The 18,068-nt window shown below is 40.7% G+C and overlaps 1 protein-coding gene across 2 annotated transcripts in view; it reads left to right on the top strand.

The window, feature by feature from the left end:
• The first annotated feature begins 229 nt into the window (after positions 1-229).
• Positions 230-18,068, top strand: part of VEGFD (vascular endothelial growth factor D) — a 29,646-nt gene continuing 11,807 nt past the window's right edge. The window contains exons 1-2 of one of the 2 annotated variants that reach the window (XM_057419513.1): positions 230-857; positions 16,818-17,028. In XM_057419513.1, the coding sequence (XP_057275496.1) occupies positions 768-857; positions 16,818-17,028 (301 nt within the window). In that variant the 5' untranslated portion in view covers positions 230-767. Of the gene's footprint in view, positions 858-16,478; positions 16,598-16,817; positions 17,029-18,068 lie in introns of those variants that run through there. The other variant, XM_057419514.1, reaches the window with a different exon arrangement.

The following is an 18,068-nucleotide window of genomic DNA, read 5'->3' as shown; positions in this document are numbered from 1 at the left end:
CTTTTTATCTTTCCCTTCCTCTTTTTCTTCTTTTTTTTTTAAGAAGTAGCATAAAATATGTGTGCTGTGTAAGAACGTGTGTTGAAGTTTCATGTTTCAGGTAATCTTCTTTAAAATAATGAGAGTCTAGATTGCATCAGTTAGTTTAAAAACTGCTATGCTATTGGTAGGGACAAAATGGGATTAGAGCCAAAGTTTGACTGTGTTACTGCCAAAGTCTGTATCAGATTTAAGACACATGCTTCTGCAAGCTTCCGTGAAGGTTGTGAAAAAAGTTTTAATACAGAGTTGGATTACAGCCTTTGAGCTCGAAACACTGGCCACTACACTACCATCTTAAAAGCCTGCTGTAACACGGAGCACAGAATAGGGCAGATTTCTTACATTTTCTGGACCACAGATGGATTTTGAATGTCTCTTTGCGTCTTGATGGAAGATGTGTGAACTTCATTAACCGGTATCCATACCTGATCACTTGTGAGCGTGTATGTGTATACATACAGATATATATAAACCCTTACCATGATTTTCTTTCAAGTATGTCTAAAATCTGCTCTAAGAAATGACATTCTCTAGATGAACTTACAATTATTTTTTCAGCAGTAAGGAGCCAGATATTTGCTCTCGGATGTTGGAATCTTTTGTGAGTTTGTAAGAGAAATTCTGGAAGCTTTTCTGTACTGGTGATAGAGAAATGCATTTTGAAACAGATGCCTCTAGCTGTATGACAACATCTGCGTAGTAACCTGTGGATTATAAACATCAGAATGTACAAACTGTGGGCAACTGTGAATATTTTCATAGTTTCTTTTCTACATCTCCTGCAAGGATCTGACTATGAGAATGGATCTGTGAAGGTAGGTGATCTTTATTTACTGTCATTCTTAATAATCCAAATTGCCAGAATTATATACATTCAATGTGCAAAGTGGTGTTGTTTTTGCTGTTTTAGTCGTTGGGTTTTTTTATGTGATGGTTTAGTTGCACAAATATTTAGCAGTCATAGAGGAAAGAGAATATATAATGAAGAACATATTTGCTGTTTAATATTTTATGTCTTAACTAGTTATTATTAAGTACTTGCCATATACTTTGTTCTTATTTAAACTTTCAGTGTCAGCCATGCAAAATAAAAGCAAAATCTAAGCAAAAATGCAAACCAGAGAATTTAGAATACTCATTAAATACACTGTCTTATTTCAGGTATTTGTTATTGCAGGAATTAGTATCCTTGAAAATTTTCGTCTAAAGCCACATGCTCATCACTTGTTCACTTGTTTGCCAGAAATTAGAGAAATATTTTTCCTCTGTTTTATCAGGAGATATTATTGAGGGCTTAAAATAAACATCAACTAGTAATAATAGAGAACATTGCAGGGAAAATAAGCTTTCTTCTGAATATAATAAATGCCACAAAATTTAAGCTGAAGCCTCACCTTGAGAGTAGGATTCTTCAGATCTGACTTTCTGAGACAATGTGAGAACATCCAGGACAATCATTTAGAAAAATCAGAACAAAAACTGGGACAAGTTTCTACATGTGCAGTGGGTCCAAAAATGATTAGTTCGGTGTGTGGTCCAGAACAAATTTGTTTTTCATTGAAAGAACAAAACAGCTAATATTTTTGTTTTCACTTCAGAAAAACCTCCTGCTTGCAAGAGATGACCACACACTAGTCTGTGAACTGCACTGCAGGCTGACCTGTGTTTTAGAAAATAAATGCTAAGATATGTGCTCAATTGCAGACTGCTGCTGCTGGCCCAAGAAGTTAGTAGTGGTGAGCAATGTGTGCCTCAGAATGACTAATAACTAACCACTTTGCCTGCACACCATTCACAAGCTTTTAATTAACAACCTTAGCAATCAGTCCTTTGAAGGCATTAGGACCAGAGTAATCAGCCTTGTATACATTACCTTTATGCACTGCATGACAAATCACTGGTTTCTTACATGTAGCTGTCACTTTATTTAAACCAGAAAGCACTTTCTAATGTAGAATACTAGCCATTGTATAATTGGCAGTGGTTATAGTTCTGTCCTCACAAGTTTATTCACCACAACAGTAAACTCCTAATTAGTCCTTTAACTAAATTTTGAATCTTATCCACTTTGCCTAGAGTAAGTGGAAGAGCTCTTCTTGCTCATTTAAAATAGTTTATAGTTTATTCACTATGATAGGATTGTCTGTTCACCCTATGTACATCCGTAATTGTTTTCATTGAAATTTGTCCACCACTCTCAAGAAGCCAACTTAGTCACAGGGTGCTGTATACAATAACAAATCACTGTTAGTTGCCACTGTTAGATATACAAAGGTATCGTGTAGATCATACTAAAAAGGGCTGTGTTTCACATTCACTGGCCGCTGACTGCCACAAGGGAAAGTCTGGTTTTCTGCTTGTTCTGTTTTTTTTTTTTTTGTGTAGACAGAGATTTTTGGCTAAGCTGATTATTTTTCTTTTAATGTTTTACATAGTATGTTAGATTTCTGGTTTGTTAAAACAAGCCAGAATGAACATGAACAACCTGTGGGCTTTTGAGTGTGTGCATATAATCTACATAAAGTCCTTCATGTTGCAGTGTTTAACAGTATAGAGGGTTATGCCCATTCTTACCCTTTGCACCTGAAACTGAATTTGCAGAACACAGAAATGATGTATTGCATTCACCTACCCCACCTTATTTTTTAAAAATTTCTGTAAGACCTGTGGCAGCATTGCCTGGATAAAAACCACTATGTCAGAATGCAGGTAATATGCAATTAATGAGACCCAAGAAAGGTTAACAACCAGCAACCTGATCTCCTCCCTGTTGTATGAGTTCAAGTAGCTGAGCTCTGCCCCGGACACCTGAAGTTTTAAACGTGGTGATGCTTTAAACCATCAGGTGGTGTCAGTGTGGTATCATGCGGTAGAGTTTCGGGGGGCTAAGGATTTGAATATTATCTTATCTTATATTCTGCAAATATCTTGATTATTGCAGTGAACATATAAGCTGCCATGATTCAGCAAGTATCTCCGGTGTGCTTGGCTTTTCCCACCCTTCAGAAATTCCATCCTCTTCTAGGTACAGGAGTCCTTTCCCCCCAACATGTGCACACCGAGGCTGCCTGTCAGGCCTGACTCCTTTCTCTCTCCATTCCTGACCTGTTCCAGTCCCAGCATTTGAACTGTGCTCCCTCACCTCCAGGACTTGGGCTCTGTTTCCCTACTGGGCTCCCATTCACATTCTCCGTGTGCTGCTCCCCTTTCTACTTCCTTTTCTGGATGAGGATGTCCTGCTTCTCTCTCAGACTCTTAGGAGGTCTGTCCAAATTTCTCAGAGACAGCCCTACCGGACCCTTTTGCTTTCTGGTCATTTCTGACCCTTTGCTCTTCCATTCCTAGCTTCTCACTTTGTCTCTGTGGTCATGACTTCCCAGCTTTCCTTTTCCTGACCTCACTTTCTAGTCCTGATCTTCCTGGATGCTCTCAGCCTCCTTGGCCGCCAGGTCTTGCCCTCTTCCATCAGTGTTCATGTCCCCTTCCACAAGCAAATCCAGCAGCTTCCCTTCCCTGGCTGCCCTACCCTAGTGGCCTGAAGGAGAGGAAGGGCAGTTCCTCTGTTCTAATTCCCATGGCTGGACCTGCTGTGGCTCTGCTCTTGAATGGAGTGGGGTCAGCACAAACTCCATCTGCTGAGTGTCTAGCTGCTAAACCCTGGCAGGTCCCCGCTGTTGCTCTTGGAGGTTTTTACATTTGGGTGGATTTTTGCAGAGACAGCAGTAGACACATCTGGGCCAACAAAGGTTCCTCAGGTGTCAAAACTTCACATCTGTGATCTACAGCAGGGAAACGCCAAACATTTGCAAAGATGAGATTGCCAGACAATGTTTTTTTGCACGGATGAAGAAGGTACTTCATCCTCAACTGCGGTCAGACCATTTTGGCAGAGAAAGCAGAAAAACTATTAGAATCATTTTGAGGCAGACATCTGGCGTGGAAAGTTTCAGCCTGAACATCTAACGTCTGGCAGCATTTTCCCAGCTCTTCAGAAACAACTGGAAGGCAGTCTCATGGTGGGAAGTGGCTAGCAGACTCAGCCATGCAGGTGTCAGGCAGGGCTCATATTGAGGCTGGCAGCAAGCCCTCTGTCTCGCACACCAGTTTCTTGATTCCAGATGCCAGCCTGACATGTGAAGTCCTATTTGAATAATTAGATTTCCACATGGGTTTTCTGAACATTGAGCACTTCTTAATTAATCTTTTTTTTTTTTTTTTCTTCAGGAAATGCTTTAAAAATTCCTTGTTGAAGTTTTGTTTCGATGGTCTGTTACATTTTGGAAGCCCCTCAGCCAAGGAACCACAAAATTCTCTGTCTCTTTTCCTGTCTCTCCCCCACTCATTTTTCCACTCCTAGAGCAATGACAGACACGGCTACTTTTTCCAGAATTAAAATTAGATGCAAAGAGCAATGTCTTATATTCATCAGAGCTGAGGTGAATTTCTTGCAAAGAAAAGCCAATGATCTGTCAGAGGTGCTTCTGCCTTCAAACACTAAAACCACCTCTCTAATGAGGCTGAAAGGTCTTGATCTCTGAGAATCGGAGTCTCGTTGCTTCCCACCCTATATTGTCCCATATTAATAAAGTGTTAGGAGGAAGGCAAGAGAAGGAGACAACTGGTAGTGCCCAAGTTATAGCAGACTCACAGCCTTTTATTTTTGCAGAGGTCTTCTCCCCATGGTGAGAAGACCTCTGCAACCCTCCTTTGGTTCATTAGAAAATCAGAAATCCACAGCTGCTAGGTATATCACTGAACTAGAAATCTGCTTTCTGATCAGAAAACCAAGGGCACAGATTTGCTTAGCCCAGGAGGTAAACACAGCTGTCTTACATGCACTCCTTTTCCACAGCTAAACCTGTTTTACATCTGCACTAAACACTGATACGGCCTAGAGTGATCATTTTTGTTCTAGCAAATCTTAGATTCAGCAATCTCATACTGCCACTGCGAGCTGGACAGAGGTGGAAGCCACTTTCCAAACACAGCTGCTACAAAGTCCTTGTTCACTGGTGAGAATGAAACAGCACTTACCCATGACGCCCAGGCCCTCGACCACCTAAGTGGAGAATGCCTTGCTCTTGGGAAGGCATGTGAATACTGGAGAGCCATCACACCGTGAGTGGAAAGAATCAGGAAGCTCTTTGCATCTCTCCCTTCCCTGAGCCAGCTGCAGTCTGTCTGTGTAACCAAAAAAGAGCTCTGCACAGAAACCTGAGCAGCAGAGCTGGATGTAACCTTTTGTCTCTGTAATTACTACTGACGTTGTTTTTCACATAGATCTATGCAGCTCTCTAATAACTACTTGCAAATGTTGCTCAGTGTCCAGAAAAGAGAGAATCTATCTCATGGGATAACTTCCTCAAAGGCAACTTCTGAAAGTACAGCAAACTGTTAAACAGCTAGAGAAGGCAACAGTAAAGGTTGTTGGAAACATTTTCTCTGTTTAAACTAGGATTTTTGTCCTCATATCGAGTTTCCTCTCAAAGTTAGCAAACTTTTTTGAATTAAGATCATGAAATTGTGGTTTTTCAGAAGTATTTTATTATCCTCGCTTTGTCAGTGTTTCTTTTGATTCTCTGTGATTACCATCTCTGACAGGCACATGAGCCAAAAACGTGAAAATTTACTTGCCACATTCCTGCAGAAATGACTGTTTGTGCTTTTCCTTCAGGAGTGGGAAGCTATCAGGGAGGTTGTGAGGAAATCCAGTTTGTTCTGACTTATCTGCTACTGCCTTGACAAGGTACAGTGAAGGATAAGAGAACAATTCTGTACTGTCGTCATATCATATGGCATCTGTCCTTGGCTCTTATCAAGCTGGAAAGGAATAAGGGGTTCTAATACACCGCTACTTTATCAAGAGAAGTTCTTGCCTGTGAGAAACAGCAAAAAAAATCCCTTCCAGCTGCTGATCCAGCCCAGTCCATCTCAGCTAGGATTGTAATGTCTGGGGACAGATCAGAGCTCTGAAAAGTACATCAGGCTGTTTAGATTAACCAGATGCACCATTTAAGAAATTCATTGTGATGGTCAGATGTTTGAAATTAAATCAGCTCTAATTAAACTCTGACATCAGTCGTGGCTCACATCTGAAACTCAGTGAAACCAAGGGGAGGCAGGAAGGCAGGTTCAGAGGGCAGCGGACCAACTTTCTGTTAATTTATGGTCTCAAGGCAACTGAAACAAGCAATCCACTCAGGCTCAGGGAGTGCTGCTTGTCTGTTTTCCGCAGCCTACTTGTGCTTTCTCCCTCACAGGCACTTGAGTTGTTTCTAACCACTAATGTGGTGGGATGGAGGCAGGCTCCCACCGGAGGCAAACAGAGAAATAATCTGCTTGACAATGAGGAAAAATAAACCTGGTGAAAACTTTGGCTTTTGAGACCTCTGCTGCTGTGTCTGCAGATTTTGTTCTCATCCACAGTGTCTCTACTCCAGACTAGATCTGAGTGAGGTTTACCTGTGTCTTATCTCCTGTGGACACCATATTGGTATTTGAAAAAAGTAAATAAAGTACAGTTGTTGTAGCTGGTAACTCATTTATTCTTATTCTCATTATAAACCTTGTACAGTAGTTTTTACAGTTATCACTAAATGACTTGGATCTGTGTTTCTTTCAGACCTTTCTCTCATCAGTAATATGTCCAGCTGCAAAACTGGCCATTGATGTTTCTTGGGCTTGGCTTTGAGATATAGTCCCAAAATCACTGTGTTGCTCAGTTTCCCTGGGGGTGAAGAAATGACCTGAAATATTTCGCTGCAGGGAAGCAAATCTGATGTGATACCTTCCCTCAAGAGCCCTTTCTTTAGGGATTTCTTATACCTCCCACTATGTGCCAGTCCCTTAACTACTTCATTGCCTGCTTCATACCTCCCCAGCATGTTTTTCAAATCTTCATCATTCTTGTTGGGACTTGAAAAAGTCTGCATGTCCTCCCTACAGCTGCAGAGAACCCATTTACCCATGGGAAGACCGACCACAATTTGCTTTTTTTTATGTCCTTGTGAATGAGCTATATATGTGCTTCTGTATCAACGAATAGCAGAACAATTGATCAGGGTATTTTAGTTTGCTTGAACTGAGAAAAATCAGCTTCCTTAAGGACACCTGCATATTTGTTCTATTTTCTTCCCCAAATGTGACCTAAAATGTGGGACCCCTCAACTAGCGCTAGAACACAATCTAGGATTCTTGCCACTTCAGCAGAGTCATACTTGAGTATAATGGACATGCAGCTAAAGACATGGGATTTGGCAACCCCATGTTGGCGCCACATGGGTTTGGAGCGAGGTGACTGCTCTCCTTATCATCAGGATGTCAAATGGCTTTGTCTGAGCCGTGCTTCTAGATGGGAAGCATGCTGGGTTAGTTTTGAGAATTCATAGTCAGCGACTGCAGCGTGGTCACTATTTGTGTGCAGTTGGGGAGGGAGTTCTTTTTGAGTCGGGTTGCATTGCAAACATGTTGCATCATGTTACTGTATCATATAGCACCATTGCATGTAGAGAATGTGCCATACAAACAGGCAAAGCTTTTCACTTTAATTAGCAATGTGACTCAGAAACCACATTAGGATAGTTTCCTGAACTGCTAGGGAAATATTACTTAAGAAAAAGTACAATTCCAGGAAAATGTGTGCGTGAGATTGGGGTAACATAAGTTCATTCAGTACTGGCAATGGCTTTGCTTTGTGAAGTGACATTTTAAAACCCAGCCATCCAGTTGGCTAGTCACACTTCCAAAACATTTATTAAAGTGTCCTGGGGCAAACCCAGAAACTGATGAAAGCACTAACTGAAGGAATCTTCATCACATTAAAAAATATTTTCAAGTATTAAAACACACATAGTCATCTGATTTAATTCAGGTCTCTGCTGCTGAGCCATTCCAAAATCACTGTCCAAACCCCAGTGACTTCCAAAGAATGAACAAAGACCAGAAGAAAGTGTCCACAGTCTGGACACAGTCTTTGTAAATACATATAATATGCTATTTTTGACACGTGTACCCTATTACAGTGTTAGACTAGCACCTAACAGTCTGTATGATGCAGTAACTGCTATGCAATATTTCTAGCTGTGCTCTGGGCCGAGCATCATGGCTGTCTGAACAGATTGAAGCAATGCAAGACAATATGAACAAACATACAAGTAGAGGCTCAGAAAACATACTGTAAGACTCCCAAAGCCATCAGTAACATTTGGAATACATCAAGGATTTACCAACCTCGACTTTCATGACAATCCTTAGTGACCAAAGTGACCTTTCACTAAGCCAAGCAAATATACTTTAGGCGATCACCATGCGAGGGCTCTAAAGGTAAACTCTCAACGTAGATGACTAGGCTTGAAAGAGGAAGAAACTCCATACCATAGCAGACCTACACTTTTCTTCCATCTGCCCATCTGGCTTTTCCATCTCTGCCACAGAATGATGCACAGGGAATGTTTTCCTTCAAAATGACATTCAGCTGCTGTGAGGATGTTTTCTACAAGAGCCAGAAGGCCTGGCTATGGGAAGAAATATTTGCTTAATGATAATTGTAATTGATTCTCAAAATGTTTGATGGCTGGGAAAAAGCCTCCCTCATTTTGGTGTAAAGTTTTAGCTGGCTAAAGGTCTATAGTTGTGAGAGGTATTTTGATAAAATACTATCAGTCTAGCATTGCTTTGGGCATGAAAAAGAATATTAAATATTCTGAGATTTATGCTTTGACAAAATCATGCACAATTCAAATGATTTCAGTTCTTTGCTTTGAATATTTTGGTTCATTCACACCAAGAATACAGCATCCAAAATTTCTCATCTCTGAGGATTTTGGTAATGTATACATGCTGCTAAAGTCCGATTTGTTTGCTGTAGCACCACAAAAGATCTACTCTAGTTCAAAAGGCCATTCAAAATATAAAATAGCTGTTCTCTTGAAGCCACAGGATAGCTGATGTGATTTACTTATGAATACATATCACCTTCAGCTAAAGTAGAAGTATTTGTCCGCACCTTGACTAATAAGTTTAAGAAATGGGTAAGTCTCCTGTCTTCACTGTAAGAAAGACTGGAGCTCAGGGAAACTGGAAGGAACTTTTTACCACACTGAACATCAAAGGTGGAGCAGTCTAAAAATTGCTTCACAATTTCTGGGTCTTGGTCAAATGCTGTTCTGACAGGGTTTTAGCAAAAGAGGCCCTCAAACCTCACATCTGTATCATTGAGAAATGTGATAGTCTCAGACAAAGGTCTCCCTGTAAGCCCTCTGCCCCCTCACAGAACACCCAGTCAAACTACTGGTTTTACCATTTTACATTTCTCCCACACCTACAAGTAACATCTGTCACTCCTTCTTTCCATGCTTTGGCATTTCTCCACTGCTTTTCTTGCAGGATAGGGCTCTATGCAGTTTTTCTTTCAGCAGCCATGACACACAAGACTTCAGGATGAAGTGGTGTGATCACACAGCCACCCTTCCTGAGAGGATGGATGGCCAGGGCTAACACTCTTTAACTCTTGAGGCAGACAGCGGAGAGGTTTCACCTAGGTTGTGGGTGGAGGAAGCAAAACTTTTCCCCTGTACCTATTCTTCAGTCCTTGAGCTTTTTCTGGGTAAGCAGGCACTGATGAGGGTAGAGATGTGAGCTTCAGGCTTTCCACTCAGGGTACCATTTCCTCCTCCACACACACAGCAGGAGTAGCTGTCTGGGCATTACAGCCAAATGACACGTCTGATGTATATTTTTGCTGGTGAGAGTTACATGGAGTCTCCTTTTGATGCAGTTGCAGAAAATGCTCTAGTAGTGGTCACAGCTGAAAATATTAGCAGGAAAATCAAGGCAGTAATTCACCGAGGGAGCTTTGGAAAACAGAAGGTGCTGCCCTGGTAATTTGCCTTAGAGTCCCCAAACCCCAGCTTCTTTTGACTATCATATGTCTAATGCAAGTCTCCAGGCTATTAATGCTGTAACTGTGATAACCAAGTTAATGTTCAGTCTGGACAAGGCAATGCACTGAGACAGCCTAAACTGTTTTCTAAGTATCAGAACAGATTTGGGTATTTGTTTAAAAACAAAGTCACCATTTGAAGGTGGAATGAAGTATTGCATGCTCCTAAAACTTCATCCATGCCTCTGATAATGATGGCAAAGACTGTAATAGTTTCTGAAAAATCCCACGACAAACCCATCCATTTCAGGGAAAAATATTAGTAGGAAGTCAAAATACCTCATTGTTTTGTGGTCATGTTCACCATAATTAAGAATAATTTATTATTTATGCACTTATAATGCACAGATAATCAGGCTTACAGAGGGGATACAGTCAGGGATGGTATTTCATACATCAGAAGTTCACAGCTGACAGAGAATCCAAATTCTGATTTTAGTGGAGCTGCTGAAAAGCAGATGTTTATTCTCTCTTCAGAAATGAAATATAATGATGATGATAGAATTAGTGCAAACTATTATGTGTCAGACATGTGGTAGAGTAAGACACCTCATGCTAAATGTTTATGGGGTGATTCAGTTACTTGTTGATAAGGCAGTAAGTCACTCCTGCAAGCCTGATGTTTTCAAGCTGCAGATTCTCTCACTATTACCCGTTATGCAACACCCCAAGGATACAAGATGCTGTATTATAGACAATATTTTTTTAATGATAAAATTTGGCAATGGTTGAGCCCCTGCTATCTCAAATTCATAGCCATCACTCTGAGCAGTATTTTCTGTGTTTCCTTGGTAGTCCCTTTGGATGAATGATTTCTCTCATTCTTTACTTTGGTTGTAGACATCAGGTTAGGAATCATCTTTGTGTTTGTACCTGACCCCATACTCCTAGGAGTCACAATAATGCTAAAAATTCTAATAAGAATGATGAAAATTCTCAAAAGGAGCTCCTCTCACTGCAGAGACTCCACACAAGCTTGTCATTCTCACCAGGGAAATGGCCAAATAAGAGACCTTCAGGCACCCTGTAGATCTTTGTGCTGGCCTCACAATGGCAGGAGTTGTCCTGTTTTCTTGCCAAGAGAGAACAAGACTTTTCCACAGGAACTCCCTTGCAGTTCCCTGGCCACATCAGCTCACAGTCTGTGCTGTGAGCCTCAGCACGGCTAGGCAACCACCCCATGGCTTTGAGGTAGGAATTAAAATTCTTTCCCCAGTCCAGGCAGCTGCCATTGCTGCCCTGTAGCCAGTCCCAGGCCCTTCAGACCCTGGTGCAATTGTTTTTCCTGGTTGTTTATATTTGTGTAATAGAAAAATTTGTCTCATAAATTGCTTGTGCTTTGGATAAGGACAGGGGATTTCATGTCATTTGGCTGCTCTCAGCTGAATGGGATTCAGGTCACCTAACTACTGCTGAGCTAGTGACCTGCTGGCTCCTCCTTCAGCATCAACAGAGAAAAAGAGGCTGTTTGGAGGAACAATTTATCAAACAGACTTTACTATGAGATGAACGTGCTCCCAATAGACCTATTTTTCTCCATTAACTAGAATAGGAGTCTCAGATATTCAGTTCATATTCAGTCAGGTGAAAACTCATAGGATCCTATTTTTTTTTTTTATAATGATTTTGGAGTGGCAGGGAGCTGTAGGCACTCTGTCTCTGCAAGACGAGCCCATGACTACGATCAGCTCATGGCATAAGAACACCTTGGGGAAGAAAATGCCTTCATGGAAAAAAAGGAGGTAATTTTCAAATGTAGCATACACAGCAGGAAAGTTCCTTGGTATTTTCATGTGGTGATGAATCATCTACCTAGTATTTAAACTGCTTTGAGTCTAGTTCTGAGAATAGCCTTTGGGCATCAATGGAACAAAGGGAATTCAGCTCCTGGTTGTGTCAAGTCTTTGTCTTCTATATGAATTCTCTCAAACTGAATGCATCTGCTACTGCTGCATTAAACACAAAACACTCACATAAAGGTTCAAAATGCCCTTACATGCTGCTAGCACCCTTTGCTGATGTCCAAGTGCCCTCACTTCATGATGAACTCCCCCACACACATTGGTTTATTTTGAAAGATTTAGTCTGAACTTAGCTTAACCCTTTTTGGTAATGTTTGTGTTACAAGGGCATTAAGAGAGTCATCACTCTGTTATGCAGCTACAATCTGCTTTCCCTGGCAAGATAAAGCTATTACCTTCTTTGATTGCTTAACTGCTGAGAGGATGGATCATAAAACAGTGCAAGGTTATTGAGAGGTTCCTTAATCATTTGTCCTGGCCTCAGACACAGTGATAATGTTGAACTGCCACTGGTATTTATGCAGCTCTTCCCACAATAGTATCTGTGACCCTAACGCAGAAAACCATTCCTTTTCAGAAAAGCTCTTACATGTGTTCAGCTTTAAGCAGAGGTTTATATCCCACTGTGGATAAAGACTATGAGGCAGAAAGAATGAATTTCGAAAATTAAAAAAAAAGAATTTATAAAGAAATAAAAGTATTAATTTTGGGTCCTAGGCATGTGTTTGTGCTATAGGTCCTCAAATAAACTTAGAACTTCAGTGGGTCTTTCTTTCACTATCGTATTCCACACATCTTTCCTCCATTGTTCAAAATACCTCCAGGAGATCCTGAAACACAGCATTAATGGAAAGGTCATCTATGTCATGCTGCAAAGAGACGCACATGCTAAAAATGGGTATCAGCAAATGTGGTTTCTGTAGACATCAGTTTGCAAAGGGTAGGATATTTTTTCTCAGGCAAGAAACCTAGGAATTTGTCCAGCATGGAGAAAAAGGTGTAAACTTCTGAACACCTGACAGGAGATCGTCAGTACTAATTCTCAAGAAGAGGCCCAGTTTAAACAGTGCAGACTATGTGTGGGATTGTGCATCTATGTGACATGATAAGCCAAATATTTCACTAGCATAAATCAATGGGGAATGAACTCAGTGTCCGATTTAAGACAGCATCCAAGGTGGGAAAGGCTACTGAATGTATCACTGCTTTTTCTCTTGTTCCTTTCCAATGCTAACTACTTTTAGGGTTTTTCTGGCATCTGAGATTGCTAGGGAGAAGATAGATAGTCCATTATGGTTTCTTTTGGAAGGACAAAAGTTGTAATTATCCAAAAATCACAGTGCTAATCCACATTATCATTTCCTGATGTCAATGATGTTGCTCATAGCCCAAATAGAGGAAAACAAATACTCCTTTTTGAGTTGAAGAATAGTTCTGGAACATATGAGAGGTCAGTATTACAAAAAAAATACAACTTCATTTAAGTATGAATCTGATATTTATCTCTGGGTATGGAATCCATTCTTAGATAAGATATTTAGAAAAATTATATTAATAGCAGCAGTAAACGGAAGAGGTAAGAATGAACTACTTAAACTTACTACATTGATATTTGTTATTGATGAGTTCTATGTGAACATACCTTGTAGGCAATAACATTATGTATTTGTTTGATTAAAGGGTGTATGTACATTTATGGGTACCAAAAGTTGAGGATATTTTGAGTTTTCCAGTGATATAGCTCCACAGGTAATTTGTTTATTTTGCAAGCATACAAAAGACACAAGTTGGGATGGCGCATCAGCAACTTCTCTGGTCAACTTGTTCCAGTGCCTCACCACCCTCATAGTGAAGAATTTCTTCCTAACATCTACTAAACTTGTAAAAAAAAGCGCAAAGCTACCCTTTTCCAGTTTAAAGTCATTCCCCCTTGCCCTATCACTACTTCCCTTATAAAAGTCCCACTCCAGATTTCTTGTAGGCTCCTTTTAGGTACTGGAAGGCTGCCCTGAGGTCTTCCAGGAGCCTTCTCTTCTCCAGGCTGAACAACCCCAACTCTCCCAGCCTTTGCAGGAGAGATGCTTCAGCCCTCTGATTATCTTCATTATCTGAGACTCTAAGAGGTTCTGTGTTTTCATTTGATGCTGTAGGATGACCAGAAATTAATGCCTTGGGAAGATTTTGTGACAACACACTAGTCAGTGCTGCTGTGCTGTAGCAAGAAGGTGCCCAGCCGGAGCAATTTAGTCTGTGGTGTCTGAGGTAGTAAGGCCATGCCCTGTTGACTCGGGCTGCTGCACTTTGCACATTCTTTTAATTTCCTAAGCTTTTAGTTTTGAAAGCCTTAAGTTGTGCATAGCTACTTTTATGGTTAATGTGTGTAAAGATGAGTGATGTCCTTTTGGATGCTGAACAGTCTGCGCCCTAACAAGTGTTTAGAAGAACATTTATTGTAGTAGTCTCAGAAGAGTCAAACCAAAAACATAAGGTGGTATTTACCGTTCCTGTTTTAGCTCTTGGGTAGTTGCAACAAAATTAGGTGTTTCTCCTCAGATGTTTTATACCCCAGATAACTGTGGTGAGACTGATTTGACCAAAGATCCACCACACTGATACCTTTCATGATCTTTTGAGCCTGGGTTGGCTGGGCAATTTGTCAATACCACTATGATGCACCAATATCAGAGGTATTTTTTTATTATTATTATTACTGGAATTCAAATCCTAATGGAGATGCGTTTTTTTTTTGGTATAAAAATGACTTCTACTAATATAACTCATTCCTCTTTCTATACAATAGTACTTGTGAAGGCATGAGTTAGTTAATTTCAGTGTGTTCAGTCCACATTAGGAAATTGTACAGCTTTAAAAATAAAAAAATCCTTAAACTAATACACATTGTTGCTTTAGATAAACCCAGAGACGTTTGCTGACCATGTAGAGGCATGTATACTTTTTCTGTACCCTTTCAACTTAGGCTTAAAATTTATTTTGCTCATATAATAATCATTAATAACAACTCTTGATATTTAGAGTAAAAGAAATGGAAAAGCTAGTCCTAAGCCAGTGACTCTTACAACAAATGCAGGGATATATCTTCTAATTTACAGAATACCGTCATCTCATTTTACAGCTTCTCTGTCAATGCTGTCTAGTTCAGAAGATGCTGATTCAGCTAGAACATCTTTTTGACCTGAAAGAGAGAAAAAGAGTCTTGTTAATGATTATTAGAGTTCAGTTTTAATATTTTTGCTCCCATTACCATGCAGTGCCAGTTCTATACTCGCATGTTTTGCAAGGTCAAGGAGAAAGTTTGTGAATGGGTGTGAATACAAGCTGCCGTTCTTAGAGCAAATGAGTCTTGATGCACTGACCTCAAGCTGAAATTCAGCTTTCTTAGATCAGCAAAATTCCAGATATAGCTGTTTTTGTAAAACTATCTTGAAATTCGGTTTCTAGTACTAAGTATTCACATTTCTTCTGAGCTATTTGTCCAAAACTGTTGAAATTGGTTTTCCAGTTTTCACCACATATGAAGTGTATGAGATATCATTCACCTATGAAAACCAGCCATCTCTATAATGAAACATGGCAGCTTGCTAGAGCACAATACAATGTTCTGTGTGGGCATAAAGAAAAGCAAATAACTTATTCTAATTTAACTACATAGGGAATTTTAGGTCAGTAGAATGTAATTACCCCAAAACGAACTTGGCCCGTATGTACAGGCTAACATCTGTATCATTGCAAAATAAATGTCACAGATGTTTTAATAACAAATAACAGATGTGCTCAGTGCTTGGGTTTCAGATCTCATCTAAAAATGTTCCTCTTATAGGTGACCCTTTCCACCACCCCTTCCCCAGTCCTACACAGAGCACTTACTTACTAGCTGTTCAGACTACTACACAACTCCTTGCCAGCTTCCTATAGTTCAGCTTTGCTTTTAAGAACTGCCATTTTATTTATGATAACTGGCACTGCAGCTCTTTATATGCAAGTCAAAAAGTACAGTCAACTACATGACCAGAGAGTATAGCTGGGAGCACAGGCCCAGTGCAACACGGCCGTTTACAATGATAATCTTGTACTTGGGTTGAAGGCAACAGTTTTCAGTAGATCTGGGTGAGTCAGTGGAAATAAATACTCAATGTCTTGATAAACACACAAACACAGATGTCAGAAAGCAGCAGCAAAGACACCACTATTGTTCTGGGGTTCTATGCACTACTAAGTTTTCATTAAACAGGTACTTTTTTAAGAGAATAGCAATGTTAAACTGATGGTGTAGGTCTTTGCAGGGAGTGTTCTTCCCTGGGAGCAGGGGGCAGTCACATATATCACTCAGGTGGAAGATGAAATGACTGTGTTTAATGCTGCTGCGCAGCCACAGTGCTGAAGTTGGACTTGAAGCCACTTTGGCTGACTTGGGCATGACCCAAACAGTAGTCAGATGGGGAATGGCATGTGCGTCCTGTACTTTGCAGCATGTTGAATGCTGTGTTTGCCTGACACATGGATAGGCCCTCGTACTTCGGGCAGCTTCCAGCTGTACCACATACAGTGATGTCTCATGGCTGGCACCACAGTTTTGGCATCCGAGGTGGCTTGCTGCAAAGGCACGTGGCTTGTGCTCACCAGCTGAACTCATTCAGGGTGTCTATAGGGGTGATTTGGGATTCACACTCGCATGGCCAGCCAGCTGAGGCTGATCATCATCAGCAATGCCACTGATATCTGCCAGGTTCCCTGGTGACCAGGGAACAGCAAACCCTGCATTTGTCGAATAGCTCTGAGGGCTGTGATGGAAAAGGTGGATATCCCTCCTTCACACTTTACATGGACACAAATCCTGCAGATCAGTGAGGTGCTGGGCACTATCAAACCCTGGGATATCTCTGTGTGCTACTGTATTCCTAAGTACTCTTGGCTGCTCTCAGTAATGTGCTGCCTTTTTCTGCAAGTGCTCCATGTGCTGCAGTGGTGGAAGGCTGTAAAGGTACTGGCTTTCTAACTTATCCCTTCTCTTCCAGAGGACATCTTTGTCAGCATTGGAGAGGTCAGAACAGCAGATCAGGAGAGCATCCAGCCTGGAAGAGCTGCTTCGCATCACTCACTCTGAGGACTGGAAGCTGTGGAAATGCAGGCTAAAACTTAAGAGTCTGGCCAATTTAGACTCCCGCTCTGCATCACATCGCTCTACCAGATTTGCTGCTGCTTTCTATGATATTGATACACTGAAAGGTAGGTGCAGGTTTGCAGCTGAGTCTGATCTTGGCTTCAGGACCATTGATTCTTGTAAAGTGTTAAGCACCAGGGTTTCCTAGAATACGCACGTATTCTAGGAATACACTGGGAACAACAGAGCATTGATGGAAAATGAATTTGTATGAAAAAATGTCAGGCAGCAGCGTGAGTATGCCTCCCTGTTTTATGTCCAAATCAGGCTTATTTTTCTCTGTATACTCTCCAAAGAGAAGATGTATTATGTATAGGTTTGTTAGCTCAAAGAATGGAGGGGAAGTCAATGTGCAAAGAGCAGGTTGGAATGGCTGACCAAGAGACCAGCCAGCAGCATTGTCCTAAATCTCAGAATCTGCTTGCAGGCAGAAACACAAGCTTTACCTCTGGCATAGAAATCCCTTTTTTATTAGGTGTGCTCTGATACGAGGCACTGCATCAGCAGCAGAATTGCAGAGTAAGAAGGTATTGCCCTAATATCAATCTATTTGAGGAAGTATGTCCAGAAAGAAGTAAATCTTGAAACAATAAAACAACATCTGAATGCAGGCAATCACAACTATTCCCTCATCTGCTGCAAAAATTAATATTGTTCCTTCTAGGTTAAAGACTCAAGATGCATTATATATTCATAGACATAAAGGCTCAGTTACTACACTTTGGTCTAGCAAATGGATATCCTACAGCAAATCTACCCTGTAGACTAATGAAGGATAGACGAAGCTAGTCATTTTTTTGTTCAGTCTTTACCCTGAAGTGATACAATCAAATCAATTTCCTTTGGGGAAACCAGATATTGCTGATCTTGTTCCAATACCACTTTCACAATAACCACAGCCATATTTACACACCATTACTCAGCTAAATTATGGCCCAGCAAAGGCCTTAATTTGCTTCTCTGAGCCACAGCTCAGAAATGCAGCTATGAGTGCCAGTCTGAAAAGGGTTTTAAACTTCTTATAGAAATTTTGTACAGAAAAAAGCTAAATCCAATACACATTGGCATAACAATAAAAAGGGCTTTAATTAATGAGAAACATTTT

This window comes from Pezoporus wallicus, unplaced genomic scaffold, assembly GCF_028554395.1.
Source record: "Pezoporus wallicus isolate ANWC-B61680 ecotype Strahan unplaced genomic scaffold, APGP_CSIRO_Pwel_v1 contig_5767, whole genome shotgun sequence".
NCBI classification, from domain to species: domain Eukaryota; kingdom Metazoa; phylum Chordata; class Aves; order Psittaciformes; family Psittacidae; genus Pezoporus; species Pezoporus wallicus.
The sequence above is the reverse complement of the archived record's forward strand: the minus strand, read 5'-3'. Positions and strand labels throughout refer to the sequence as shown.